The sequence below is a fragment of the Mesoplodon densirostris genome, chromosome 9 (genome assembly GCF_025265405.1).
Source record: "Mesoplodon densirostris isolate mMesDen1 chromosome 9, mMesDen1 primary haplotype, whole genome shotgun sequence".
In the NCBI taxonomy this organism is placed as follows: Eukaryota; Metazoa; Chordata; class Mammalia; order Artiodactyla; family Ziphiidae; genus Mesoplodon; species Mesoplodon densirostris.
In genome coordinates this window covers 17,072,218-17,096,580 of record NC_082669.1, presented here as the reverse complement: position 1 = coordinate 17,096,580, position 24,363 = coordinate 17,072,218, and the positions used below count along the sequence as shown (strand labels likewise).

The 24,363-nt window shown below is 39.4% G+C and overlaps 1 protein-coding gene and 1 non-coding gene across 7 annotated transcripts in view; one reads left to right on the top strand and one right to left on the bottom strand.

Annotated features, from left to right (window-relative positions):
- The window catches only part of SRPK2 (SRSF protein kinase 2), a 237,359-nt gene that overhangs the window by 86,172 nt on the left and 126,824 nt on the right, over positions 1-24,363 (top strand). Inside the window, exon 3 of one of the 6 annotated variants that reach the window (XM_060107950.1) lies at positions 12,995-13,058. The exons of the other annotated variants lie outside the window; for them this stretch is intronic. Coding sequence (XP_059963933.1) covers positions 12,995-13,058 — 64 coding nt within the window. The remainder of the gene's footprint in view (positions 1-12,994; positions 13,059-24,363) is intronic. 6 annotated transcript variants of the gene reach the window in all.
- LOC132496524 (U6 spliceosomal RNA) lies at positions 5,187-5,293 on the bottom strand. Its single transcript, XR_009533425.1, has one exon. It is a non-coding gene; the product is annotated as a U6 spliceosomal RNA (small nuclear RNA).

Genomic DNA, 24,363 nt, shown 5'->3' with positions numbered 1-24,363 from the left:
AGTGCAGGTAATGGTAAAATCCCCCCGACTGCCATTCCTCATTCCACGTCCCATCTCCAGAAGTGAGGAAGATCTTTTTTTTTTTTTTTTTTTTGGCTGCATTGGGTCTTCATTGCTGCGCGCAGGCTTTCTCTAGTTGTGGCGAGCGGGGGCTACTCTTTGTTGAGGTGCGCGGGCTTCTCCTTGCGTTGGCTTCACTTGTTCAGGAGCACGGGCTCTAGGCGCACAGGCTTCAGTAGTTGTGGCTCGCGGGCTCTAGAGCGCAGGGCTCAGTAGTTGTGGCACATGGGCTTAGTTGCTCCGCGGCATGTGGGATCTTCCTGGACCGGGGCTCGAACGCGTGTCCCCTGCATTGGCAGGCGGATTCTTAAGCACTGCGCCACTGGGGAAGCCCCTCTGTAATGTTTTAAAGATTCATCCATGAGGTAGCACGTATCAGTACTTCATTTTCTTTATGTATGGATAGACCACATTTTGTTTATCCATTCATTAATTAATGGACATATGGGTTGTTTCCACTTCTTGGATATTATGAATAACGCCATTATGAACATTTGTGTACAGGTTTTATGTGAACAGTATAAACATGTTTTCTCCTGGGTTTATAACGAGGAGTGGAATTGTTGGGTCATATGGTAACTCTTGGTTTAACTTTCTGAAGGACTGCCAGATTGGTTTCCAAAGCAAAGGTACCATTTTACATTCTCACCAGCCATGCACGAAGGTTCCAAATTCTCCGTATCCTCGCTAACACTTGTTTTTATGATTATAGCCATCCCGGTGGCTATAAAGTAGTATTTCATTGTTGTTTCTATTTGCATTTCCCTAATGACAAATAATGGTGAGCATCTTTTCATGTGCTTATTGGCCATTTATATTTCTTCTTTCAAAAAATGTCTATTTAAATCCTTGGCCCAATTTTAAATTGGGTTGTTGTTTTTTTTTAAATTGCCAAGTTGTAAGAGTTGTTTATATATTCTGGATGCTAGTCCCTTACCAGCTACATGATTTGCAAATATTTACTCCCATTCTGTAGATTGTCCTTTTGTTTTCTTGATAGTATTCTTTGATGCACAAAAGTTTTTAATTCTTTTTTTTTTGGGTTCCCAGTGCATATAAAAGTTATATTTATACTATACTGTAGTCTATTAAGTATGCAACAGCATTATGTCTAAACAAATGTGTATACCTTAATTAAAAACTTGATTGGGCTTCCCTGGTGGCGCAGTGGTTGGGGGTCTGCCTGCCGATGCAGGGGACACGGGTTCGTGCCCCGGTCCAGGAAGATCCCACATGCCGCGGAGTGGCTGGTCCCATGAGCCATGGCCGCTGAGCCTGCGCGTCCGGAGCCTGTGCTCTGCAACGGGAGAGGCCACAACAGTGAGAGGCCCGCGTACCGCAAAAAAAAAAAAGCTTTATTGCTAAAATTGCCAACCATCATCTGAACCTTCAGCAAGTCATAATCTTTTTTCTTTTTAATAAATTTATTTATTTATTTTTAGCTGCATTAGGTCTTTGTTGCTGCACGTGGGCTTTCATTAGTTGCCTCTAACGGGCGCTACTCTTTGCTGTGGTGCACGGGCTTCTCATTGCAGTGGCTTCTCTTGTTGCGGAGCATGGGCTCTAGGCGTGCAGACTTCAGTAGTTGTGGCACGTGGGCTCAGTAGTTGTGGCACACGGGCTCTACAGTGCAGGCTCAGTAGTTGTGGCGCATGGGCTTAGTTGCTCTGCAACATGTGGGATCTTCCCAGACTAGGGCTCGAACCAGTGTCCCCTGCATTGGCAGGCGGATTCTTAACCACTGCGCCACCAGGGAAGCCTCAGTCTTTTTTCTAGTAGAAGATTCTGCATCAGTGTTGATGGCTGCTGACTGTTCAGGGTGGTGGCTGCTGAAGGTTGGGAAGGCTACGGCAATTTCTTTTTTTTTTTTTAGATGTTGGGGGTAGGAGTTTATTAATTAATTAATTTATTTTTGCTGTGTTGGGTATTCGTTTCTGTGCGAGGGCTTTCTCTAGTTGTGGCAAGCGGGGGCCCCTCATCATCGCGGAGCGCAGGCCTCTCACTATCGCTGCCCCTCTTGTTGTGGAGCACAGGCTCCAGACGCGCAGGCTCAGTAGTTGTGGCTCACGCGCCTAGTTGCTCCGCGGCACGTGGGATCTTCCCAGACCAGGGCTCAAACCCGTGTCCCCTGCATTAGCAGGCAGATTCTCAACCACTGTGCCACCAAGGAAGCCCACGGCAATTTCTTAAAATAAGACAACAATGAAGTTTGCCACAACGATTGACTCTTCCTTTCACAAATGATTTCTCTGTAGCATGCATTTTACCCATAGTGGAACTTTTTTCAGAATTGGAGTCGGTCCTTTCAAATCCTGCTGCTGCTTTATCAACTAAGTTTATGCCATATTCTAAATCGTTTGTTGTCATTTCAACAGTCTTACGCAGCATCTTCACCAGGAGTAGATTCCATCTCAAGGAACCACTTTCTTTCCTCATTCATAAGAAGCACCTCCTCATCCATGAAAGTCTTCTCATGAGATGGCAGCCATTCAGTCACATCTTCAGGCTCCACTTCTAACTCTCGTTCTCCTGCTGTTTCTACCACACCTGCAGTTGCTTCTTCCATTGAAATCTTGAACCCCTCAAAGTCATTCATAACGGTTGGAGTCCATTTCTTCGAAACTCCTGTTAATGTTGATATTTTGACCTCTTCCCTGGAAAATCATGAATGTTCTTTTTTTTTTTAAAAAAAATATTTATTTATTTATTTATTTATAGCTGTGTTGGGTCTTCGTTTCTGTGAGAGGGCTTTCTCCAGTTGCGGCAAGTGAGGGCCACTCTTCATCGCGGTGCGCGGGGCCTCTCACTATAGCGGCCTCTCTTGTTGCGGAGCACAGGCTCCAGACACGCAGGCTCAGTAATTGTGGCTCACGGGCCTACTTGCTCCGCGGCATGTGGGGTCTTCCCAGACCAGGGCTCGAACCCGTGTCCCCTGCATTGGCAGGCAGATTCTCAACCACTGCGCCACCCGAAGGGAAGCCCCATGAGTGTTCTTAATGGCATTTAGAATGGTGAGTCCTTTCCAGAGGTTTACAATTTACTTTGTCGAGATCCATTGAAGGAGTCACTATCTATGGCAGCTATAGGCTTATGAAATGTTTTTCTTTTTTTAAAACATCTTTATTGGAGAATAATTGCTTTACAATGTTGTGTTAGTTTCTGCTGTATAACAAAGTGAATCAGCTGTATGCATACATATATCCTCCTATCCCCTCCCTCTTGTGTCTCCCTCCCACCCACCCTATCCCACCCCTCTAGGTGGTCACAAAGCACCAAGCTGATCTCCCTGTGCTATGCAGCTACTTCCCACTAGCTATCTATTTGACATTTGGTAGTGTATATATGTCCATGCCACTCTCTCACTTCGTCCCAGCTTACCCTTCCCCCTCCCTGTGTCCTCTAGTCCATTCTCTATGTCTGCGTCTTTATTCCTGTCCTGCCCCTAGGTTCATCAGAACCTTTTTTTTTTAGATTCCATATATATGTGTTAGCATATGGTACTAGTTTTTCTCTTTCTGACTTAGTTCACTCTGTATGACAGACTCTAGGTCTATCCACCTCACTGCAAATAACCCAATTGCGTTTCTTTTTATGGCTGAGTAATATTCCATTGTATATATGTGCCACATCTTCTTTATCCATTCATCCATCGATGGACACTTAGGTTGCTTCCACGTCCTGGCTATTGTAAGTAGAGCTGCAGTGAACATTGTGGTACATGACTCTTTTTGAATTATGGTTTTCTCAGGGTATATGCCCAGCAGTGGGATTGCTGGATCATATGGTAAGTCTATTTTTATTTTTTTAAGGAAACTCCATACTGTTCTCCACAGTGGCTGTATCAATTTACATTCCCACCAACAGTGCAAGAGGGTTCCCTTTTTTCTACACCCTCTCCAGCATTTTTTTTAATTTGTTTTAAAATTTTTTTCTTGAATTTTATTTTTTTTATACAGCAGGTTCTTATTAGTTATCCATTTTATACATATTAGTGTATACATGTCAATCCCAATTGCCCAATTCATCCCCCCCGCCAGCCGCTTTCCTCCCTTGCTGTCCATATGTTTGTTCTCTACATCTGTGTCTCAATTTCTGCCCTGCAAACTGGTTCATCTGTACCATTTTTCTAGCTTCCACATATATGCGTTAGTATACTATATTTGTTTTTCTCTTTCTGATTTACTTCACTCTATATGACAGTCTCTAGATTCATCCATGTCTCAACAAATGACCCAATTTCGTTCCTTTTTATGGCTGAGTAATAATTCCATTGTATATATGTACCACATCTTTATCCATTCATCTGTCAATGGGCATTTAGGGTGCTTCCATGACCTGGCTATTGTAAATAGTGCTGCAGTGAACCTTGGGGGTGCATGTGTCTTTTTGAATTATGGTTTTCTCTGGGTATATGCCCAGCAGTGGGATTGCTGGATCATATGGTAATTCTATTTTTAATTTTTTAAGGAACCTCCATACTGTTCTCTATAGTGACTGTATCAATTTACATTCCCACCAACAGTGCAGGAGGGTTCCCTTTTCTCCACACCCTCTCCAGCATTTGTTGTTCGTAGATTTTTGATGATGGCCATTCTGACCGGCATGAGGTGATACCTCATTGTAGGTTTGTTTGTTTTTTTTTTTTTTTTTTTTTTTTTTTGCGGTACGCGGGCCTCTCACTGTTGTGGCCTCTCCTATTGCGGAGCACAGCCTCCGGATGCGCAGGCTCAGCAGCCATGGCTCATGGGCCCAGCCGCTCCGCGGCATGTGGGATCTTCCCGGATCGGGGCACGAACCCGTGTCCCCTGCATCAGCAGGCAGACTCTCAACCACTGCGCCAGCAGGGAAGCTCCTCATTGTGATTTTGATTTGCATTTCTCTAATGATTAGTGATGTTGAGTATCCTTTCATGTGTTTGTTGGCAATCTGTATATCTTCTTTGGAGAAATGTCTGTTTAGGTCTTCTGCCCATTTTCGGATTGGGTTGTTTGTTTTTTTGATATTGAGCTGCATGAGCTGTTTGTATATTTTGGAGATTAATCCTTTGTCAGTTGCTCCGTTTGCAAATCTTTTCTCCCATTCTGAGGGTTGTCTTTTCGTCTTGTTTATGGTTTCCTTTGCCGTGAAAAAATATGGAATGCTTCACGAATTTGCCTGTCATCCTTGCGCAGGGGCCATGCTAATCATCTCTGTATCATTCCAATTTTAGTATATGTGCTGCTGAAGTGAGCACAAAAGTTTTTAATTCTTACGTTCAATGCATCTATTTATTCTTCTGTTTTTTGTGCTTTTGGTGTCATATTTAAGAAACTCTAACCTAATCCAATATCAAGGTTTACACCTATATTTCCTTTTAAAAGTTTTATACTTTCAGCCTTTATATTTAGGTCTTTGATCCAGTTTGAATTAGTATTTTGTATATGGTGTGAGACAGGAGTCCAGCTTTATTCTTTCGCATGTGGACATCCAGTTTTGAGCACCATCTTTTTTTTTTTTTTTTTTCTTTTTGCGGTATGCGGGCCTCTCACTGCTGTGGCCTCTCCCGTTGCGGAGCACAGGCTCCGGATGCGCAGGCCCAGCAGCCATGGCTCACGGGCCCAGCCGCTCCGCGGCACATGGGATCCTCCCAGACCGGGGCACGAACCCGTATCCCCTGCATCGGCAGGCGGACTCTCAACCACCGCGCCACCAGGGAGGCCCTTGAGCACCATCTTTTGAAGAGACTGTCTTTCCCCATTGAATGGCCTTGTCACTCTTGTCAAAAATCAGTTGACTGTAATGTGAGGGTTTGTTTCTGCACTCTAATTCTATTGCATTGATCTATATGTCTGTCTTTCTGCCAGCTCCCCACTTTGTAGTAAGTTTTGAAATTTATGTGTGAGCCTTGCAAATTTGTTCTACTTTTTTAAAGATTGTTTTGCCTATTCAGGGTCCCTTGACATTTCCATATGAATTTTAGGGTCAGCTTGTCGATTTCTGCAAAAAAAGGCAGTTGGAATTTTGATAGGGATTGTATGACTCTGTACATCAATTTGAGGAATATTGCCATCTTAACAATAGTAAATCTTCCAATCCATGAACGCAGGATGTCTTTCCAATTATTTGGGTCTTTAACTTTTTTCAACAGTGTTTTGTAGTTTTCAGTGTGCAAGTCTCTCACCTTGGTTGAATTTATTCCTAAATATTTTATTGTTTTTGATGCTATTCTAAGTGGAGTTGTTTAGCCCTGGAATCTTGAGAAAATTTCTTAAACTTTAAAAGCTTCAGTTTCTATGCATGTAAAATGGAAATATTGAGTACCTACCTTCTCCAGTTGTGAGGATTAAATGAGTTAATTCATATAAGGGGCTTAAATAAGCTAGATGGTTCAAGCTAAATGTTAAGTATTAGACTGTGAACTCTCTAAGGGAAGGAATTTTGCCTAACATATTTTTGTGACATATTTTTTCTTCCCCCTGCTCAGGTAACACCTAGCTCAGTACCTGTTCTTACTGAAGGAATATAGAAAGGTGGAAAAATTGGACTATGTCACATAAATTTCAGTTCCTAAGTTTGAACGTTAATGTTGGTTAGGAGTTGGGGACACTAATTCCTCCTTATACGCACATATTGGCTTGTTTTCTTACACATATAAATAAACCTTGCACGATAATTTTCTCACCTCTTAAGATAGTGAATTTTCTTTTTACGATGGTTGAGTGGGCCTTGACTTCTTTGATGAACCCAGAGTTCTTTATGTGCCAAAATTGTAAATAAAATTAAACGGTCTTAATTTAGGACATTGTAAGCCATAATTTTAGAGAACCGAGTAGTTTCAGTTGTATATTAATATCTAGTACAAAAAACTATCTTTAGGTTAGCATTATAAAAATACTTCCTTTTTCTGATTACTATTCTCTGATATAATTTCTAAAATTCATATATTATACCAGTAAAATATACAAGTGATAATTATTTTGTAAGTATAAAATAGAGAACGTTTTAAAACTTGACTTCATGGTGAATAGAGCATTGGATCTCACCCTGAGTGTAACAGCTCAGTTATCTAAGAACTTGTGTTACTACTTGTCTCCCCAACAGAGCGAGGGTTAAGAGTGCCTTTGTTCTGTTTAGTGGCTAGATTAACTATTAATGATACTCTGCTGTGGTGAGAAACCTGTAGACAGTTTTCAGGGATTAATTTCGTTACATTTCATTGCTAATAGGAGGCATTGATGGTGAGGCTAATAGAAGTAGGAATTTATTTAAACATTCATATTTTCACACTTTCATGCAGTTTTGTATTTGTTTCTGAAATTCCTCAACGTAAAAATAACCAAGCAATGGTAACAAGTACTGTGTGATGAACTTAAAGTTTTATGGCGTTGCATACAGTGTTAGGATGGATGATCTGGGGTCTTGGCCTGGTGCAGACACAACCCTAGCATTGGTCTCTTTTCTCTGCCTTCTTGCTTGGTGGCTTCCGGGGTGGGGGTGGGGGTGAGAAGGGGAATCCCAATTTTAGGGTATTGACCCAGTTTCCTTGCTAGGATTTGGAAATCAGTAACAAGTCTTTCCTTTTAAACTAGCATTTCTTTTGGGTTATAAATTGCGCTCAGAATAATAATTTTAAAACTGACAGAGGGGGACTTCCCTGGTGGTGCAGTGGTAAAGAATCCGCCTGCCAATGCAGAGGACACGGGTTCGAGCCCTGGTCAGGGAAGATCCCACATGCTGCAGAGCAACTAAGCCCGTGTGCCACAACTACTGAGCCTGTGCTCTAGAGCCCGCAAGGCACAACAACTGAAGCCCACTCTCCTGGAGCCTGTGCTCCACAGCAGGAGAAGCCACTGCAATGAGAAGCCCATGCACCACAACAAAGAGTGGTGCCCACTCGCCGCAACTAGAGAAAGCCTGTGTGCAGCAATAAGACCCAATGCAGCCAAAAATAAATAAAAATTAAAAAAAAAAAAAAACACCTGACAGAGGAAAACATTTTCTTTAGGAAGTGAAGTTTCTTGTAAGTGGCAGCATTATTAGCTACCTTGAAAGTTTTAAGCCCGAAACCTAACGAGCCTGAGACCACCTTCTTCTCCTCCTCCTCCAATCCCCCACCAATCCCCCACCCCCACCCCAGCCCGCCCCATTGTAGAGTTTGGAGCGTACATATTGTTGTTGGTTGGCATTGTGCTATATTCAGGAACATAAAGTAATACTGTTTTAGAATTACAGCAGGAGGAAATTTGATACCAGAAAAAGACTGCTTTTAAGGAAGGCGGGTGAAATTGAGACTTTATTTTGATAAATAAAATCAGATTTTAGAAGTAAGCTTATTTTATTTAACAAAAGTTCAAGCTGTAGTTGAAAAATAGGTACTGAGTTTACTGAGTTTTAGAAGGAAGAATGTATCAAGTGCTGATTGTTTCTGACATACATATTCGTATTAAGTTTTATATACAGTTGATCCCTGTGGGCTCTGAATCCGTGGATACTGAGGGCTGCCTGTGCTACCTCATTTATATAAGGGACTTGAGCATTTGTGGATTTTGTTATCAGCAGGGTGTAGGGGGTGGGGTGGGAGTCCTGGAACCAATCAGCCCCCCCAACCCCATGAATACCAGGGGGTGACTGTAATAATATGACTGGATATCTTTTAAGTAGTAATGCAATGGTAATGTTGGATATTTTTGCAGCCTACTTAAGAGTATTATTATTTTCTCCCATTAGTCTCTCATAATCAAATAATTATCATTCCCGAGACACTTAGCATATTATTGTCCTTGTTGATTACTCTTAACAATTACTAACCCTCTTAACTCCTTTCTATATTGTCATTTGTCAGTGGGTTTGCCTGGGATTCTAACATTTCTTTAGTACTGTCCGTCAGCTTTGTCTAAAGTTCGATCCTTTGTTGCAGATTTTCAGTGTTCACTTTGCTCTGGACTTGCATTTTGTTTGAATTGTTGGGCTGTATGACCATCAGTGAGAGACTGAGCAGAGAAGGCATTTGATGGGTGGGGGTAGAGGCTGATGAAAATCAGGGACAGTTGTTTGAATGGTCAGTTTATCAATGGTCATTTTTTTGCCCAATTTTTGCTTTTCTGTGCATTTTCATCACAAAGAAAACTTGAATAACGAATGCTGGGATAACAGGGACTCCTTTTTAGGCTAGACTGATCTTCAGGATGTTGGGAGCAGTTAATCATTGATCTTCCTAGATGTCTCAGAGAGCTTGCTTTACTCCTGTCCCTTTATGAAGAGTCTCTTTTGTGTCAGTCACTTGAATTTTGAGTCAGGACCTCAATACTTGGTCCCAGATGGTAATATCATGGATGGACACCTGAGCAGGAAAAGTGTCTGCAGGCCGTCTTGCGAGCTTAAACAGGAGCCCCTTAAAGATACTCGCTTAAGGTGAGAGAAGGCCATAAGTATGCATTACAAGGCAGTAGAATCTGTGAACGTGTGAAGGAAAGAGAAGTAGTTACTAGTTGGTAGCAAAGGGAGAAATGGAATTAGGGTCAGAGGTTTTGACCGCCAGGATGGGGAAAGGTTAAGGTGGAGAACAGTCCCTCGGAGCACTTGGTATTGTAACTGGGTTTCAAGAGCTGCCCCGTCTTCTGAACAGGATTCTGGTTCTTAGGCACTTTTTTCCCTCCTCTTAACTTCTAGATGTATTCTTGCTGTATTATCCTGTCACCTGAAGTAACCTGAGCACATACCTGTTTCTTGTAGCCTGAAATGGCTCCAAATTTGCCAAGTGAGGGGAAATTTAGTAAATCTGTTAGAATAACACCGATGTTTAAAGGATGTAGGTCTACAAGTTTAGGTAGAACTGTTTGCCCAATTATGATGTCTTATTTAATTTCCATGTCATAAAAATGAGTGTCCTTTGTGAGCTCATGCTCAGTGTTTAGTGATCTTAAAGGATCCTCTTTAAGGAGGATCCTCTCCATGGGAGCCCTGTGTTACGCTTATGCTGCTATTGCTCTTAGGGTTCTAGGTGGATTCAGGGCTGCCCGGTTTCTCTTCTAGGGTCTGAATCTTTGAAGCACCTGCTTTACTGGACTATGTTTTGGTAGTAGTTATTGTTCACCTCTATTCCTTGTTGGGTTCTTAGGGATTGGTTCAACTGTGGACCCTAAGTGTTCCAGGAGTCTTCAAACTCACGTTATTGAGTAGAAAATGAAGTATTAGAGATATAGGTACTACTTGCTTATTTATTTGTGAAATAAGGAAATGTGAGTTTAACTGGAAAACCGTAATTCATAAAGGAAAAGACTGGTGGGATTAATTGCAGAAAAACAAAGTATAGGGTCCTGGATACTGTGAAATATCCAGTATAGATATAGAAAAACAACTAATTTGGGGGACGTATTTGCAGTGTGTGTAAGAGAACATCCTACGTGTGGTCATGGTAGTAGCTGACTCAGATGATCAGAGGTTCAGGACACTATCAGGGAGCCCAAGGCCCTTAACCAAGGGTGTTTGGAATCATACTGACATGAACCTCAAAGCCCACCCCCCCCAGGACTGTGGCATTTATCGTGGTAGAATGAACATGGGGAGTAATCAGACCCATGGCTGGTATTGATAAGGATTAGGTAGGAGTGTAGAGGGAATGCATGGCTCTCAGTGGATACAATGTTAACGTGGTATTTGTGAACATTCCTGAACCTTTCAGTCCTTCTGGAGCTATAAACAGATCTGAAGGTTTGAAGAAGATGTGAAAATCATGTTGGAAATCTTTCCATGAATTATTTGGAACCTTTTTGGTTTGTAGCTTCCAAAGTCACCAGCCAGAAAGTGGTTTAGAGCTTTAACTTTTCTTTCTAATATATGTAAGATGGGCATATACTTCATTAGAGCTATGCAGTTTAATCTTGGGGACTTTCAGCTTAAGTGCACAGATATTATAGAGATACCCTGAAGTGGGAACTTCCTGTCTTTTTGGAATGAAAAATTGCCACAGTGAAGAATTCAAGTGTCACCTCATTCCTGAAGTGGCTAGTTGATAAACCGAGAATAATTCCTCTAGAAAGGAAGGCTGAGACACAGGTTAAAGTTTAATTTCCACATATAATAATACCAGTACTACGGTGATAAACAGGTGAATGTTAAGGTTGGTAGTAAGAAGGAGAAGGTGGAGTAAAACTATAGAAAAGCTCTTTAAAATGGGACAGACCTAGTATACCTCATTAGGTCATTCAACAAATCTTTACTTAGGATCCCATCCTTTGCTAGGCAGTGAGGGCTTATTACTACGTGCCAAGCACAACACTACGTGCCTTTCATGGGTTATGTTATTAAATCCTTACAACAGCCCTTCATGTAGAATTATTATCCCCATTTTATAGGAGAGGAGATAGAGGCTTAGAGAGTTTATTTCCTCAAGGTCATATGGCTGTTAAAAATGATGGAGAAGCCTGCTTTCAAATCCTAGGCTGCTTGGCGGCGGATCCTGGAGCCTGAGTTCTTAAATGCCATGCTCTTTTTAAACGGGGCGTTGCTGAGCATTCACTAAGGCACCAGGTGCCGGGCTCTGTAAGCCACGTGAGACTCCTCAAGGTAAGTTTCATTATCATCACCACTGGGCAGTGTACTCTCCCCAGTGGTAGTTGGGCTGTAGCCTGTGGTAGAGTCTGTGCTCTCATTAGATATTCATGCCAGCTTTAGAATGCCCACTGGATGAAGTTGTTAGCTTAAAAAATTTGGAAAAACTCTTATCTTAACAACACTGAGAGGATATTTCTGTACAGGCCCATTGTATTTTATGCAACTCATTATTTTCCTTTTTCCTTTACATTTCATATTCCTTGGATTTCTAGAATCAAGATTCTTAAAAATTAAAATTTGTTTTACCCTTTAAAAAAAAAAACCCCAAACTATTGAGGTCTACTTTGAAATCCTGAGACTGCCTGTAGATTTAGTGGGATTGTGTTTTATTTTTGGTATGTGAATTTTTAAGATTTTGAATAGGAGAACACATTTACAAATAGGAAAACAGCTTTATATGTGAAATAGTCTAGATAATAGGACCATATCAGTTTTATTCATGTAAAATTATGTGCTTTATATTAATGGTTAATATTTTAAAGGAAATGTGTTAGGTTATTTTTCCTTCTCTTTTTCCTCTTTTATTTTTACCTCACCTTCCCTTTTTGTCTATAATCTTTTTTTTCCGAATCAGTATCAGCAATGATCTTTTAATTAAATTGAATTGGCGCTTACATTTCTGTTGTAGATAGCGTTGTCAGTCCTCTCCTAAAAGGACAAGTATATTATCTGCTTGGTAACTGGGTGTTGCTGTTCACTTGCGGTGTACTGCGAAGGAGGAGGGGAAAATTAAGGTGTAAAACAGAAGTGTTTTTCTAAAGGAGTTCGGGAGTAGATATAAATGTATCTTTAAAGACAATCAATAAATTGTGGCAGATTAAACTATTTTTAGTCTGAAAATTGGGATTCTGGTTTAATATTTCATTCTTAAGTGATAAAAATGATTCACTGAGCCATATTTTTCAGGGCTGGTGAAATAGAAGTAGCCAAGGGTTGTCTATCTGTTTATTACAGTCTGTAACTTTATTACCCAGACTTCTCAAATTATCTGGTATGTTCAATCCAGTTGTTAGCATTTTTGGTTTGTATTTTAATTTGCTGCATTTAAAAATCTTCCTGTAGAGCCATGCTAGTTCTACCTTAAAAAAAGAAAACACCCCTCTGCTTGAAAGAAATGGTACTTCCTGCTTTCATAAACAGTCATGTGCATAGTTTAGCAAGGCCTGATGCCTCTGGAGCTTTTTCCCTTTAGAGCACCATTGAATCCCAGTCCTAACAGAAGTACTGCGAATCTTGTGGCCTCATTTTGAACAAAAGGGATTAGAGAAGAAAAATCTCTTGATATAAGGCTTGAAAGCAAGGGCAGGCAATCTTGGTTGTGAATATTTTCTGATTTTTCCAGAAATCAAGCAGAAGATTGAGCTGCTGATGTCAGTTAACTCTGAGAAGTCGTCCTCTTCAGAAAGGTACAGCTACATCTCTTGCATGAACAATTAATGGTGTAGCATTGCTAAGAAACAAATCAGGGTGTATTTTTTTCTTGTCAAGTTTGCTATATAACGTATCGTATTGCATGCTGGTCATTGTGCTGTTTTGAAGACGTGTATTTCGGTAAGCTGTTCTGCTTTTACAAAGGGTAATTGATTTAAAAAAAAAATAGTGAAGCCTAATCAGCTGCAGCATGCACACCATAACACAGCAGACTGGTGGTTCGTGTGTGACAGCTGTTGAAGGCTTTAAAAAATAATATACTTAGCTAAAAAATAAACAGAAATCTTGCATTCTTTAAGGAAATACTAGTACTAGGTTTGCTTCCTGTATTTTGAGGTTGTTGCTACACAAAATTACCAATATTGTTTGTAAGATCTAGGTTAAAATACTTAGCTTTTGGTTGTATTAAATATTTTCTTATGTGGAAAGGGAGTGCCATTTGTAAATAGCTTAGGAATTGCAAACCCACATATTAGTCACATTCTGAAAGAGAGATATGATGCTTCTTCAAGTCTGTGCTAGGAAATGGAACAGTCACTGCATGCAGTAATGGTTCATGCCTGCAGGTAAGGACAAAATGACTCAGAAGTATTTTTAAAGCAATTATTTTTATCTGTCAATCGAAGGATTATACCTGTAAGGAGATATTTTCATAATATGCCTATTTTACTTAATAAATAGAATTAAGATATGTTTCTCTCAAGTCAGAAATGGGTCTATAGTTGCCTATTTTGATATGTAAATGTATGTTCACTTCTGTTTACCAAAATTGTTTCTACTACATAATATTTTAAATTGAGGTTCTTGGGCATACAGTTGATGCTTACCTTTCTGTTGGTTACCTAATAGTTTATACGTAATGCTGGTATTTTGTATTAAGGTGTGTTGATTTATCTTTTCCCTGGTTAGTCTTCAGGGTTGTCTTTTTGTTCATAGATTTAATATTTAGGAAAATATTATGGAGAGATACTTTGGTAGTTAAAGAATGATATAGGAAAAACCCTGGAAAGAAAATAGGAGGTGAAGAACCCAGCATGGTAAAATGAATTTAATTATAGTACACTAGTGTATGGAGAACATGATGTGATGGCAAAATGATGACATTAAATCAATTTATTAGTATAATTGGGTGAAAGGCTCCTGGCTTTAATTTAGGGAATTATGAATAAGGAAGATGTTACTGCTTTCTTTAGAGGTTGAACATAGAAAAATTTAGACACATTTGTGTTTATTTTTATGTAGCTTCTAACTTCTGGTTTGTGGCTAGCCATCCCATTTTAAGCATTCTCTTTGCTGAGATGAAAAACAACCTTCAGCCTTGTGAATATTCTGCCAGTAAAATGGTGGTGATGGGAAGGGGAGAGGATGGTGGTGTAAATAGTGAATGTACCGGGTACCAACTGTAATATTAGAGTTTTGTTACTAGGAAGAGCATTCTTAATGGCATGACAACAATAATTACGTTGGCTTTTTGAGTAGCATGTGTTCTCTATTGAGAAATTGAAGGTTAAACAGAATGGGTGAATATTACTGAGAAACAAGTTAGGAATGGGTGAGGTTTTTATAGTTAAAATACACTCTTATAAGGAAAGATTCTAAAATAATTGGTGATCACATATATTTATTTAAAAATTATTATTATTGTTTCACCTAAGCTCCTGTGGTTAAATTTGATGGAAAGGGAGGATGAATGCAGACATGATTTTAAAGTTTAGAAATCTGCCACTGTGCTTATGACAACTCTATACACATTTTACCAGAGCTTGCTTGCTTTGTTTGTTACTCTTTTGGGGGGGTGCTTACACATATATTTGGTAATTGTGATATGCTGACTTAATGGGTATAAATGTAGTTTATGGCTAAGCCAACACTTTGCCAACATAGAAGTTGTTTTATTAATGTAGAAATATTAAAAATAGAAATTACTCTTTTTTCCCCCCTCCTTTAAATAAATTATACAATCATGGTCATCATTTGTCTTTTTAGTTTATTTGGAAGAACTTGAAAAACAAGCATCTGAAGTTTAAAAAAAAATTCATGGCTTAGGAAGACTATACTTGCCCCAGCAATTTAATAGTTTATAGTATCATGTAGCATTACCACCACATTCTGCAATTCCTTGTTCTCTGATCACCTAAATTTTTTAAGTCTTTGACTGTTTTATTTTAAATAGTTATCTGAAGCATGGCATGAGTCTTAAAGATATTTGGCCTTTACCTATAGTCAGTATTCCCGTGTATTTATTGGTAAAAAAGGATGAAGAGACCCTGTTTTTCTTTAAAGAGGGGAGAAGCTACTTGTGGGAAGCCAAGTTATCATTTGTCACGATTGATTTTTGTTCACTGTCCACAGTACAGCATGATCTTATGTATGTATGTATGTATGGCTGTGTCGGGTCTTCATTGCTGTGCGCGGGCTTTCTCTAGTTGCTTTGAGCGGGGTCTACTCTTCATTGCAGTGCGCGGGCTTCTCACTGTGGTGGCTTCTCTTGTTGCAGAGCACGGGCTCCAGGCGCGCCGGCTTCAGTAGTTGTGGCACACAGGCTCAGTAGTTGTGGCGCACGGGCTCAGCTACTCCGCGGCATGTGGGATCTTCCCGTACCAGGGCTCGAACCTGTGTCCCCTGCATTGGCAGGCGAATGCTTAACCACTGCGCCACCAGGGAAGTCCCCTAGCGTGATCGTTTGATATGATATCTCAGAGAACTGAGTGGAGGAACGATGTTTTTAAGTACAAAATGTGATAGACATATAAACAGTGATGTGATGTTCATAATAATCTTTCCATCTCATATTTTTCACCCGCTTAATGAGAATTGCTAGTCCTATGACAGCTGGTAGTGGTTGAATTTTTTTTTTTCCAGACAATATTGTAAAATGGGAAAAGCAAAACAAAAAATAAACTTTATTTTTGTAGACTCTTAAGGATCATTCATTGAGAATACATACAAATATGATTTAAGTTATATTATAATGGAGTTTTGAAGTTTTTTGTGACCTGAATTAGAAAATATGTTATCTTAACAGATCACAATACCACCTTGAAATTTAATTTTTTTTAATTTTAATTTTAATTTTTTTTTTTACCTTTAACAGAATGGAGGGGTGTCCATTGAATATCATTTAGCAGGGGACGTGTGGAGCACCTCTTTTCAGAATGGCTGACTCATAGGACAAAAAACAGTGGGGTAGCAAAAGTTGTCATTTATTTTTTGGTTTTATATTTTGGAGAGAGAGCAAAATGTCAACTTACCCATTTTTAAAATTAAGGACAGAGAACATTATTGAATGAATAAAAAAACAAATGAGCCTGATTTGTATGTTATTGCCAGTTAAGAGGCAGACATATCTGTTGCAAGAGAGTGCCCTTCTGCAGATTTTAGGAATAAACCCTACAGTGAATATTTTCCTTTTAATTAAGCTGCTGTTGGATAGATGGATTATATTCAGCTTAACCATGGTAGAGACAAGGGTCGAGCATAATTTTAGTTCTTCATCTGCCGCCACTTAATGTAAAAAAAAAAAAAAGCCGTAAAAATTTATTTGACGCAAAAATTAGGTTTTTCAAGTTTTCGTTTCTTCTTGCCTTTTCCTAGCTAGAACACTCCAGGGATGTGGAAATTTATGGGGTTAGAGTAGGTGGGGAAGAGGCGTATAGTAATAATGGTAATAGCTGGGGAAAAGGTAGTAATCATTTATTAAACGTTTTCAGATACTAGTTCTAAGAGAGGAGAATGCGGGGTGTGCTGTAGGGAGACTCTGATTAAATCATTCCCAGAAAGGTCCTCAGTGAACAGGAAACACTTCACTCTGCCTCAGATTTGTTCAAACTCTATTACTACTTCTTCAGTGAACTCATGAACAAAATCGGACAATACTTAATACAGAAGAGTTGAGCCCAGAGTGCTGAGAGCTATGCTTCCCAGTCCATCTAGGCTGAGTACAGGGAGGAGGGTTGAGGAGGTCCTGAGATAAGGGGCTTGAGAAGCTGAGAATCTGCATTCACACTAAGCATTGCCCACATCTGCTGTTGTAAAATGTGAATGGATGTTGTGATTAATAAGGTTCACAATTAGTCAGAAGTTAATGAAATATCGGTGCCTTTGTAGGATTGCATTTTCTCAGGGAACGGATACTAAAGGGATCATCTCTTGTTGTGTATGTGTTTTTGACATTTTTCCTGTTAAAAGGGGTCCTTATACTGGAATAGATATGAAGTAGTATCCTATATCTTTAGCATCCCACATAGCTAGCACATAGTTGACTTGACAAGTTGCTAGCTACCTTTTAAAGAAGAGAAAAAGGGAGAGAGAGAAAGGATCAGAAAAAATAATTATGCTGTGGCTTGTATTCTACCAATGCTATATAAACAGAATTGGTGAGAAGTGATGGAGATTGGTATGTTGCCCCTCCCCCAGTATAAGGGCATTTGAAATAACATAAAGAACCTGTGCTATTTTTGTGTATATATTTTAATTCCTTTTCTTAATTTGGAGCCTCTTCAGTGAAAAGGACATATGATAGTAATGCATGGTTGCAGAAAGCAAAAAGAGAAGTCTGGAAGGATCAGGAGAACGGAAGGGAGAGAATAAATAAATAAGGATGGGACCAGATGAAGAGAGAAGAAAGTAAAGGATGTTCAGTGGAAAATGATCCAGAATCAAGGTGTCTTTTATTTGCTCTGATGTTGAGTATGTTTTCCTCCATGTCTCTGTGGTGAATTAAGAGTAGTCGTGGGAGGAGAGCCAAATTTTATAACAGATTCTCTCTTCATTGGACCTGTCGCCTTCCCATTCCAGCTCAAAGGGTAGGACGGGCAGCTAATGAGAACTATTTTTTCCTTTTGCACCCCTCACTCTGCCACTCTTGGCTTTGTTTCTGTATTTGCAGGATAGAAGTATTTGAGATGTAGTTTTTCTTGAGTGGTGAGATGAGTTGACGGTGGCTGACTGGGTTGTCTTCCATCTATTCAGTCTTTATGCTTTCTTCTGCTTTTATTTAATATTTTGTAATATTTTAATTGTAGATGTATATGGGAAAGTGCACAGATCACAGATCATTATAAAATTGAATTTATTGATTTTTTTCTTGTGTAGTTTATGATTTATGTGTTGTATCTAAGAAATCTTTGCCAAGCCCAGGGTCACTAAGGTTTTTGCTATGCTTACTTCTAGAAGTTTTCAGCTCTTCATATTTAAGTCTGTAATCAATTTTGGGCTTTAGTATTAAGGTAGAAATTGAGATTATTTCTGCACATGACTAGTCAGTTGTTTTATCTGCTTTTGAGTAGTATATATAAACAGAAACCCTCTGTGTAGTCTTTTGGTCCATCTTCTCCTGATGTTACCTATGTGAGATTCATCCGTGGTTTCATGTGTAGCTGTAATTGACTCAGTCTCATTGCTGTACAGTATTCACCATAGGAATATACCTCACAGTAGGCAATCCATTCTCTTGATGAGCATGTGGGATGTTTGCAGGTGGTGGCTTTTAGGAATAGTGCTTCTGCGAGCCTTTGTATACATGTCTTTTGGCGAACGAGCCTTTGCATACCATTTCTGTTGCATGTCGTTCCTGGGAGCACCATTGCTGAGCTTCAGTGGGTATTGCCAGCTTTACAAAGTGAACGTGCCAGTCTGCGCCCTCACCAGCTGTGCTCCAGGGCCTTGCCACCTGGTACTGTGTATTCTTTCTCTCTTCCCTCCCCTTTGCTTTTCCCTTCCCGCCTTTCTTCCTTTCTCTTGTAGCATTCTGGTTGGTGTGCCGGGGTGACCCAGAGTTTGAACCTTTTTGAGGCGGATTAGAAGCAAATAGGGGACCATTTCTGAGTACCATCTCTTATGAAGAAGATCACAATGAGAAGTTTAGACCAAACAGGAACGACAGGGTGTAGTCATCTGAGGTACTGCTCTCCCACAGACTGCTTCTAGTCTAGTCTTTTACCTGGGTCTTAGAGGCCACGGGTGTTAACATCTGTTTTCAGATTTGGTTTCCGTCACAAAACCATTTCTTCAGCTGACCCTTATTAGAAACCTCTCAGGTAAAACATACAAAAGACAAGCTTGGACTGGGAAGCGGGGAAGTGACCAGAACCCAGCAGTTGTTGGTACTCAGCCACCCCACCCTGAGAACCCCTCCCTGGAGCTCCAGTCCTCTCTCCTTTAAAGCTCTTGATGCAGGTAGGCCACCAGATCTAATGAAGAAATTATGACATTTTGGTATGTTTTGGTCTAGATGCAGTTCCTAAATTATTTTGTTAGTTTGTAAGCTATTTAAACTTTGATTCTGTTTCCTGATGCCTCTTGGGAGGGTTGCCACATTACAGCCAGAGCAAACCTTTCAGAACGCAGATCTGCTCAGGTAGGTAACTCCACTTTACAAACTCTTCTGCTGTCTTCCCATTGTCCTTGGCATAAAGGTAAACTCCATACCAGGGCCGTTGAGCACCTATACTCTCCAGCCTAGACTCAGACTCCTTGACTTTGGTCATGTTCCTCCTGCCTTGCTGTTTTGCTGCTCCCAGCCCTCTCAAGGAAGCCCTGCCTAGGTCAAATTACGCCTGTTACAAGCCGTAACAGAATCATGCATCTCTCCTCTGCAGCATTTGTCACAGCTGCTGTTTGACAGTGGGGAGTATCGGTGACATTTGGTCTTCTTACTGGTTTACTTACTGTTAGCCCCAACTTATGATCTTAAATATAGAAGTGCTCTCATCACAAAATATTTTTATTTTATGTCATCATTTGCAGCTTATAAATTATGAACTTTGTGGGAAGACTTTTTACGTTATAGGGAGATATCTATTTCTGTGGTATTGTCATAGGTTAACAAATTATAGCCATATATTGTTATAGATAGTCAATTATATATATATGTAATCATATGGTCAAGTATAGTCATAAGCTAATTTAACTCTTACGAACTGTCAGGGTTACAAATCTTAGGTTTTTCTATCACCATAAAAATGCACAGTTTATTATTATTATATATATATATATATATATATATTTTACATTTGTTTTAATGTAAAATAGAAATTAAAATAAATCTGAACACTTTCCATCTTGACGCCATACTGGTAACATCAAACCACATAGCCTTTTATTTCCCAAATGTCAGTATTTTGAATATCATCTTGGTACTTTGTCATGGTTGCACTCCACCCTCTACTGTTATTTACTTAATATCTTTTTTTGTTTATTTTTTACTGTGATAAAATACATACGACATAAAATTTTATAATGCTCTTTAAATGTTAATTTTCTTTAAAAGGGAATCTTTCTATCACTACCGGATCGGGAGAAACAGTATCATTTGCCTTTAAAAACAATTACGGTTCAATCCTGTCTAGATTCTGTTGTCTGATAAAGGCTTCAGGCCTGAGCCATATGCTCCCTCTGTTTACAAGGGAAATTAAATTGGCCAGTGTCATAAAAGCACTTAAGTATGTGTTAGCACCAAAGTGAGACTTGTTCTTTGATATACTTAGATAGATTTAAAGAAACTTGGGAAAGGAGTAGTTTTCTCAGTATGTGATCCAATACCTAGTCCAAAGTATCACCTAAGATTATTTTATATACCAGCAGTGGCACTTTTTCACTTTGGGAACCCCCTTCCCCCAAAATGGTGGTTCAGGGAAGTTTTGAACAAATGTGAGCAGCTATTATAAGAATAACAATGGCAACAATAAAAAACAGCTCTAAATAATCATATTGCAGATTCCCTTTGAGGCAGAATTCTTTATGTGCCAGTAGTTGGAAGAAATTAAGACTGATTTTAGTATAGATTACATTTGTCATCTAGCCATCCTCCATTCATCCATCCAACACTTATCAGCAGCTGCTGTGTACTAGCCACTCAGTTATTGGGAAATCAGGGAGTAGCAACGGCAGCACAAAAGCAGAAGAGGCTTTGGTGGGTGGCTTACCCCTGACATACCTTGGTCGTTTTCTTGGGTGTGCAGTGCTGAGTTACTGTATCATGGATGACTCTAGGGTGGGAGGCCATTGGCACTCTTTGAAAGAATCACACATAACCAGTAATTGCATTTTGGGGGAACTTACATTAAGACTAGTGCTGTGGTGTGAAGAGTTACAAACACAGTTGTCTCCCGACGGCCACTATAAATGAGCGATGAGGGCCTCTTGGGTACTCTGGCAACCTGGAGACCACAACCCCATCTAAAGAGGTGACGGCTTCTGCTGATAACTGCCATGTTGAAATACAGACCAAGTTGTGCCAGTTCTTGTGAGTTTTAGGAAAAGTTGATAAACATTCTTCTACTCTACTGTAGCACATTGATTTACAATTTGTGAACCACAGACCTGCGCAGATTTGCTGAGTTTCAAATCCTGTGAGTACTAAGCATTATCTGTAGAATACAAGTCAAACAATTGTCTTGTTAAGGGATGTGTTTATGGGTTTCTATGACATTTCAAATGTGCACAAGCACTGGTGACTACTCTAATAACCACATACTAAGATACCAAAAATTCAGTAAGATATCAACTGTTTAGAGTAGGAAGAACCCCCAAAAGAGATGCATTTCTCAAACTGGGGAGTTGTTATCTTCATTTATTTATTCTACAAATATCTATTAAGTACCCAGTATGGTGGAACTTAAACTTTAGTAAATAATCTGAAAACCACAGAGGTAGAACAGTGTTCTGCTTGTACAACTGCCGCTGCCTCCTTTTTCTCCTTTCCCCCTTTCCTTCTTTTCCCTCTTTGCCTCCATCCCTCTCCACAAAAAAGATTTTGAGGCTAGCTAGAATACTATCTACAATGCGCTAGAAGAAGGGTCAGAGGAAATTCAGGTCAGGGTAGAAGGTTACGAGGGAGGACAGTCAGACGCACCCCCCGATAGGTGGTGTTTGCTGTGCAGCTCTGGAAGGTGACTGACAAATCTGACTTTATGTTTTCCGACAGCCAAACTAAAGAAAAAAACGTAACATTGCTCTTATTATCTGTAAGGAGCAAATATACTAGTTCATTCAGGAGAACCAAACTTTCCGTAATTACGATTATTATTATTATTTAACATAATCTTTCCCACATATCTCAGATGATAACATTTATTCATTTTAGAAAATTCAGATTAAAAAGAAAACAAAAAGCACCGTGCTTTTATCACTAAAGGTAAGTCACGGTTATTAATTTTTTGTCTTAGTTTAACATATACCTATAAAATTGAAGCAGATTTACTTTAACATTAATAACACCATCACCAACAAGAAAACCCAGTATCATACTGACAAATTATTTTGGAATTAGCTTTTTACACTTAACTTATGCAATTTTCCTGATGTTATTAAGTAATCTTCAATAGCATCATTTTTTTAAATGTTATTAATTTTAAAAGGCTGCACAGGACTGATTCCATGATATGGATGGATGTACCATAATTTTATTTATTGAGTCTTGATCTTAGAAATGGAATCGCTTACAAAGCCAACTTGTAAGGCTCTCGATAGAGAGTGTTAAATTGCCTCCGGAAAGTACAGCTTTACACTCTCACTGGCAGTGTATAATGAACCTTTTTGTTTACACGCTGATTTGGGATTCTTTCATTAGTCTCTCTTTGAGTGTTGTATAGATGACTCTGAGCAATATGCCAGGCGGCGGCGACTTATCAGTCCCTCTGCTCTTTGCCTCTTCCCTCTAGTAAAGCCAAATGTTGTTGTGGTACCTTTGGTGTTTCATCGGGTGTTCATAAGTGAAAGTGAGGTCAGTACGATCCACTTTAACAAGATATAAGACACATTCAACTGTTGTATTCACTTAGGCATTTATTATTGATAAATGCCTTAGGTGTAGTTAGTGTTCATGCTGATGAATCTTAATTTTGTAAGAGATTTCAAGAAGTTAAATGATCTAAGCTTCTCACTCCAGACAGGTGACATAACATTCAACACAGATGGTTGGTTTTCCCTTTTTGTTTTATTTTATTTTTTTAAGATACAGGAATTAAGATTCTCAAACCTTCCATGTTAAACCAGAGCCTTGTGGATGTTCAGTAAGTATTCACTGACTATTGCCAATTTAATCACCTTTTTAGTCAAGATCTTCCTTTTGACAAAATGCATTTTTCTTGCTGGAGTTTGAATCTTTTGTGGGGAGTAGGGCTAGGGAGTATGTTCTGTAGAGCAGGAGGACTGGAATCTAAAGTCCAAATCCTCAGGTTAGCCTTGCAGGCTGAGGAAGCAGCATGGCAGAAGTCAGAGTGAAATGAAATGTCGTGGTACCATCTGGGAGCTCTAAATAATTCCATAAGGCTGGGAAGGAGGTAGAGGAAAAGATTGGAAGATAGGTGAGAGAGAGATGATGTACTCTGGTGGCAAGGACTCTTTTATGCTGTGGTAAGGTTTTTGAATTCTGTGCTGTTGTTTACAAGGATCATTGAAAGGTTTCAGTAAGGGAGGTGTTCTGCCTATGTTGAGAACAGGTACATGCTCCTTAGGGCATAAAGTAAGGTCTTTTAAGGAAGTTCAAAGAAATGCATTTTTTTTTTCTTCTAGGATTGAAGGTTGCAGTATATCCTGTAGAGTTGGTGGCCAAATGTTGTTCTTCCGTTCTGGAAATGGGTAGAAAAATTATAGCAGTATTTACCATTCGAGTGAGAGAGGGCAGATGAATTCCTTGATTCTGGGAGGATTACCAAGAGAGGCTATGAAATATGTTTTTCTTCAAGGCTTTAAAAAGAGGGTGGTTCCTTATTTGTTTGGATGGGTAGAGATACTCTAAAGACAGATAGTTGGCGGGCTGAACCTTAAGTGTTTTTTCTATGTTATATATGGTTAATCATGATCACAAGATTCCTGATAATCACGAATATGAAATATTAAAAATATGAAATGTTCGTCTCAAAATGTTCTGTCAACAATTTGTGACACAAGTCTTTTCCCGGTGGATATATAAAGCATCACTTCTGTAAATTATTTAAAACATTCTAGGCCAGTGCTGTACGATAGACTTTCTGTAGTGATGGAGGGTTCTATAATATAGGCATGCCTTACAGAGCATCAGATAAGTGGCTCTCATGACCAAAGAATAAATTTTAAATTTTATTTGACTTTAATTTAAAATTTAAAGCACTGAATAATATTTTCAGATGAGAATGCCCGCGACCTCTGTTGTTATAAACCTTTCTTTTTTCATTTAGAAAATAATATATATATATTTTAAAATAAATTTATTTAAGTTTTGGCTGCGTTGGGTCTTCATTGCTGCACATGGGCTTTCTCTAGTTGTGGGGAGCGTGGGTGACTCTTGGTTGCGGTGCG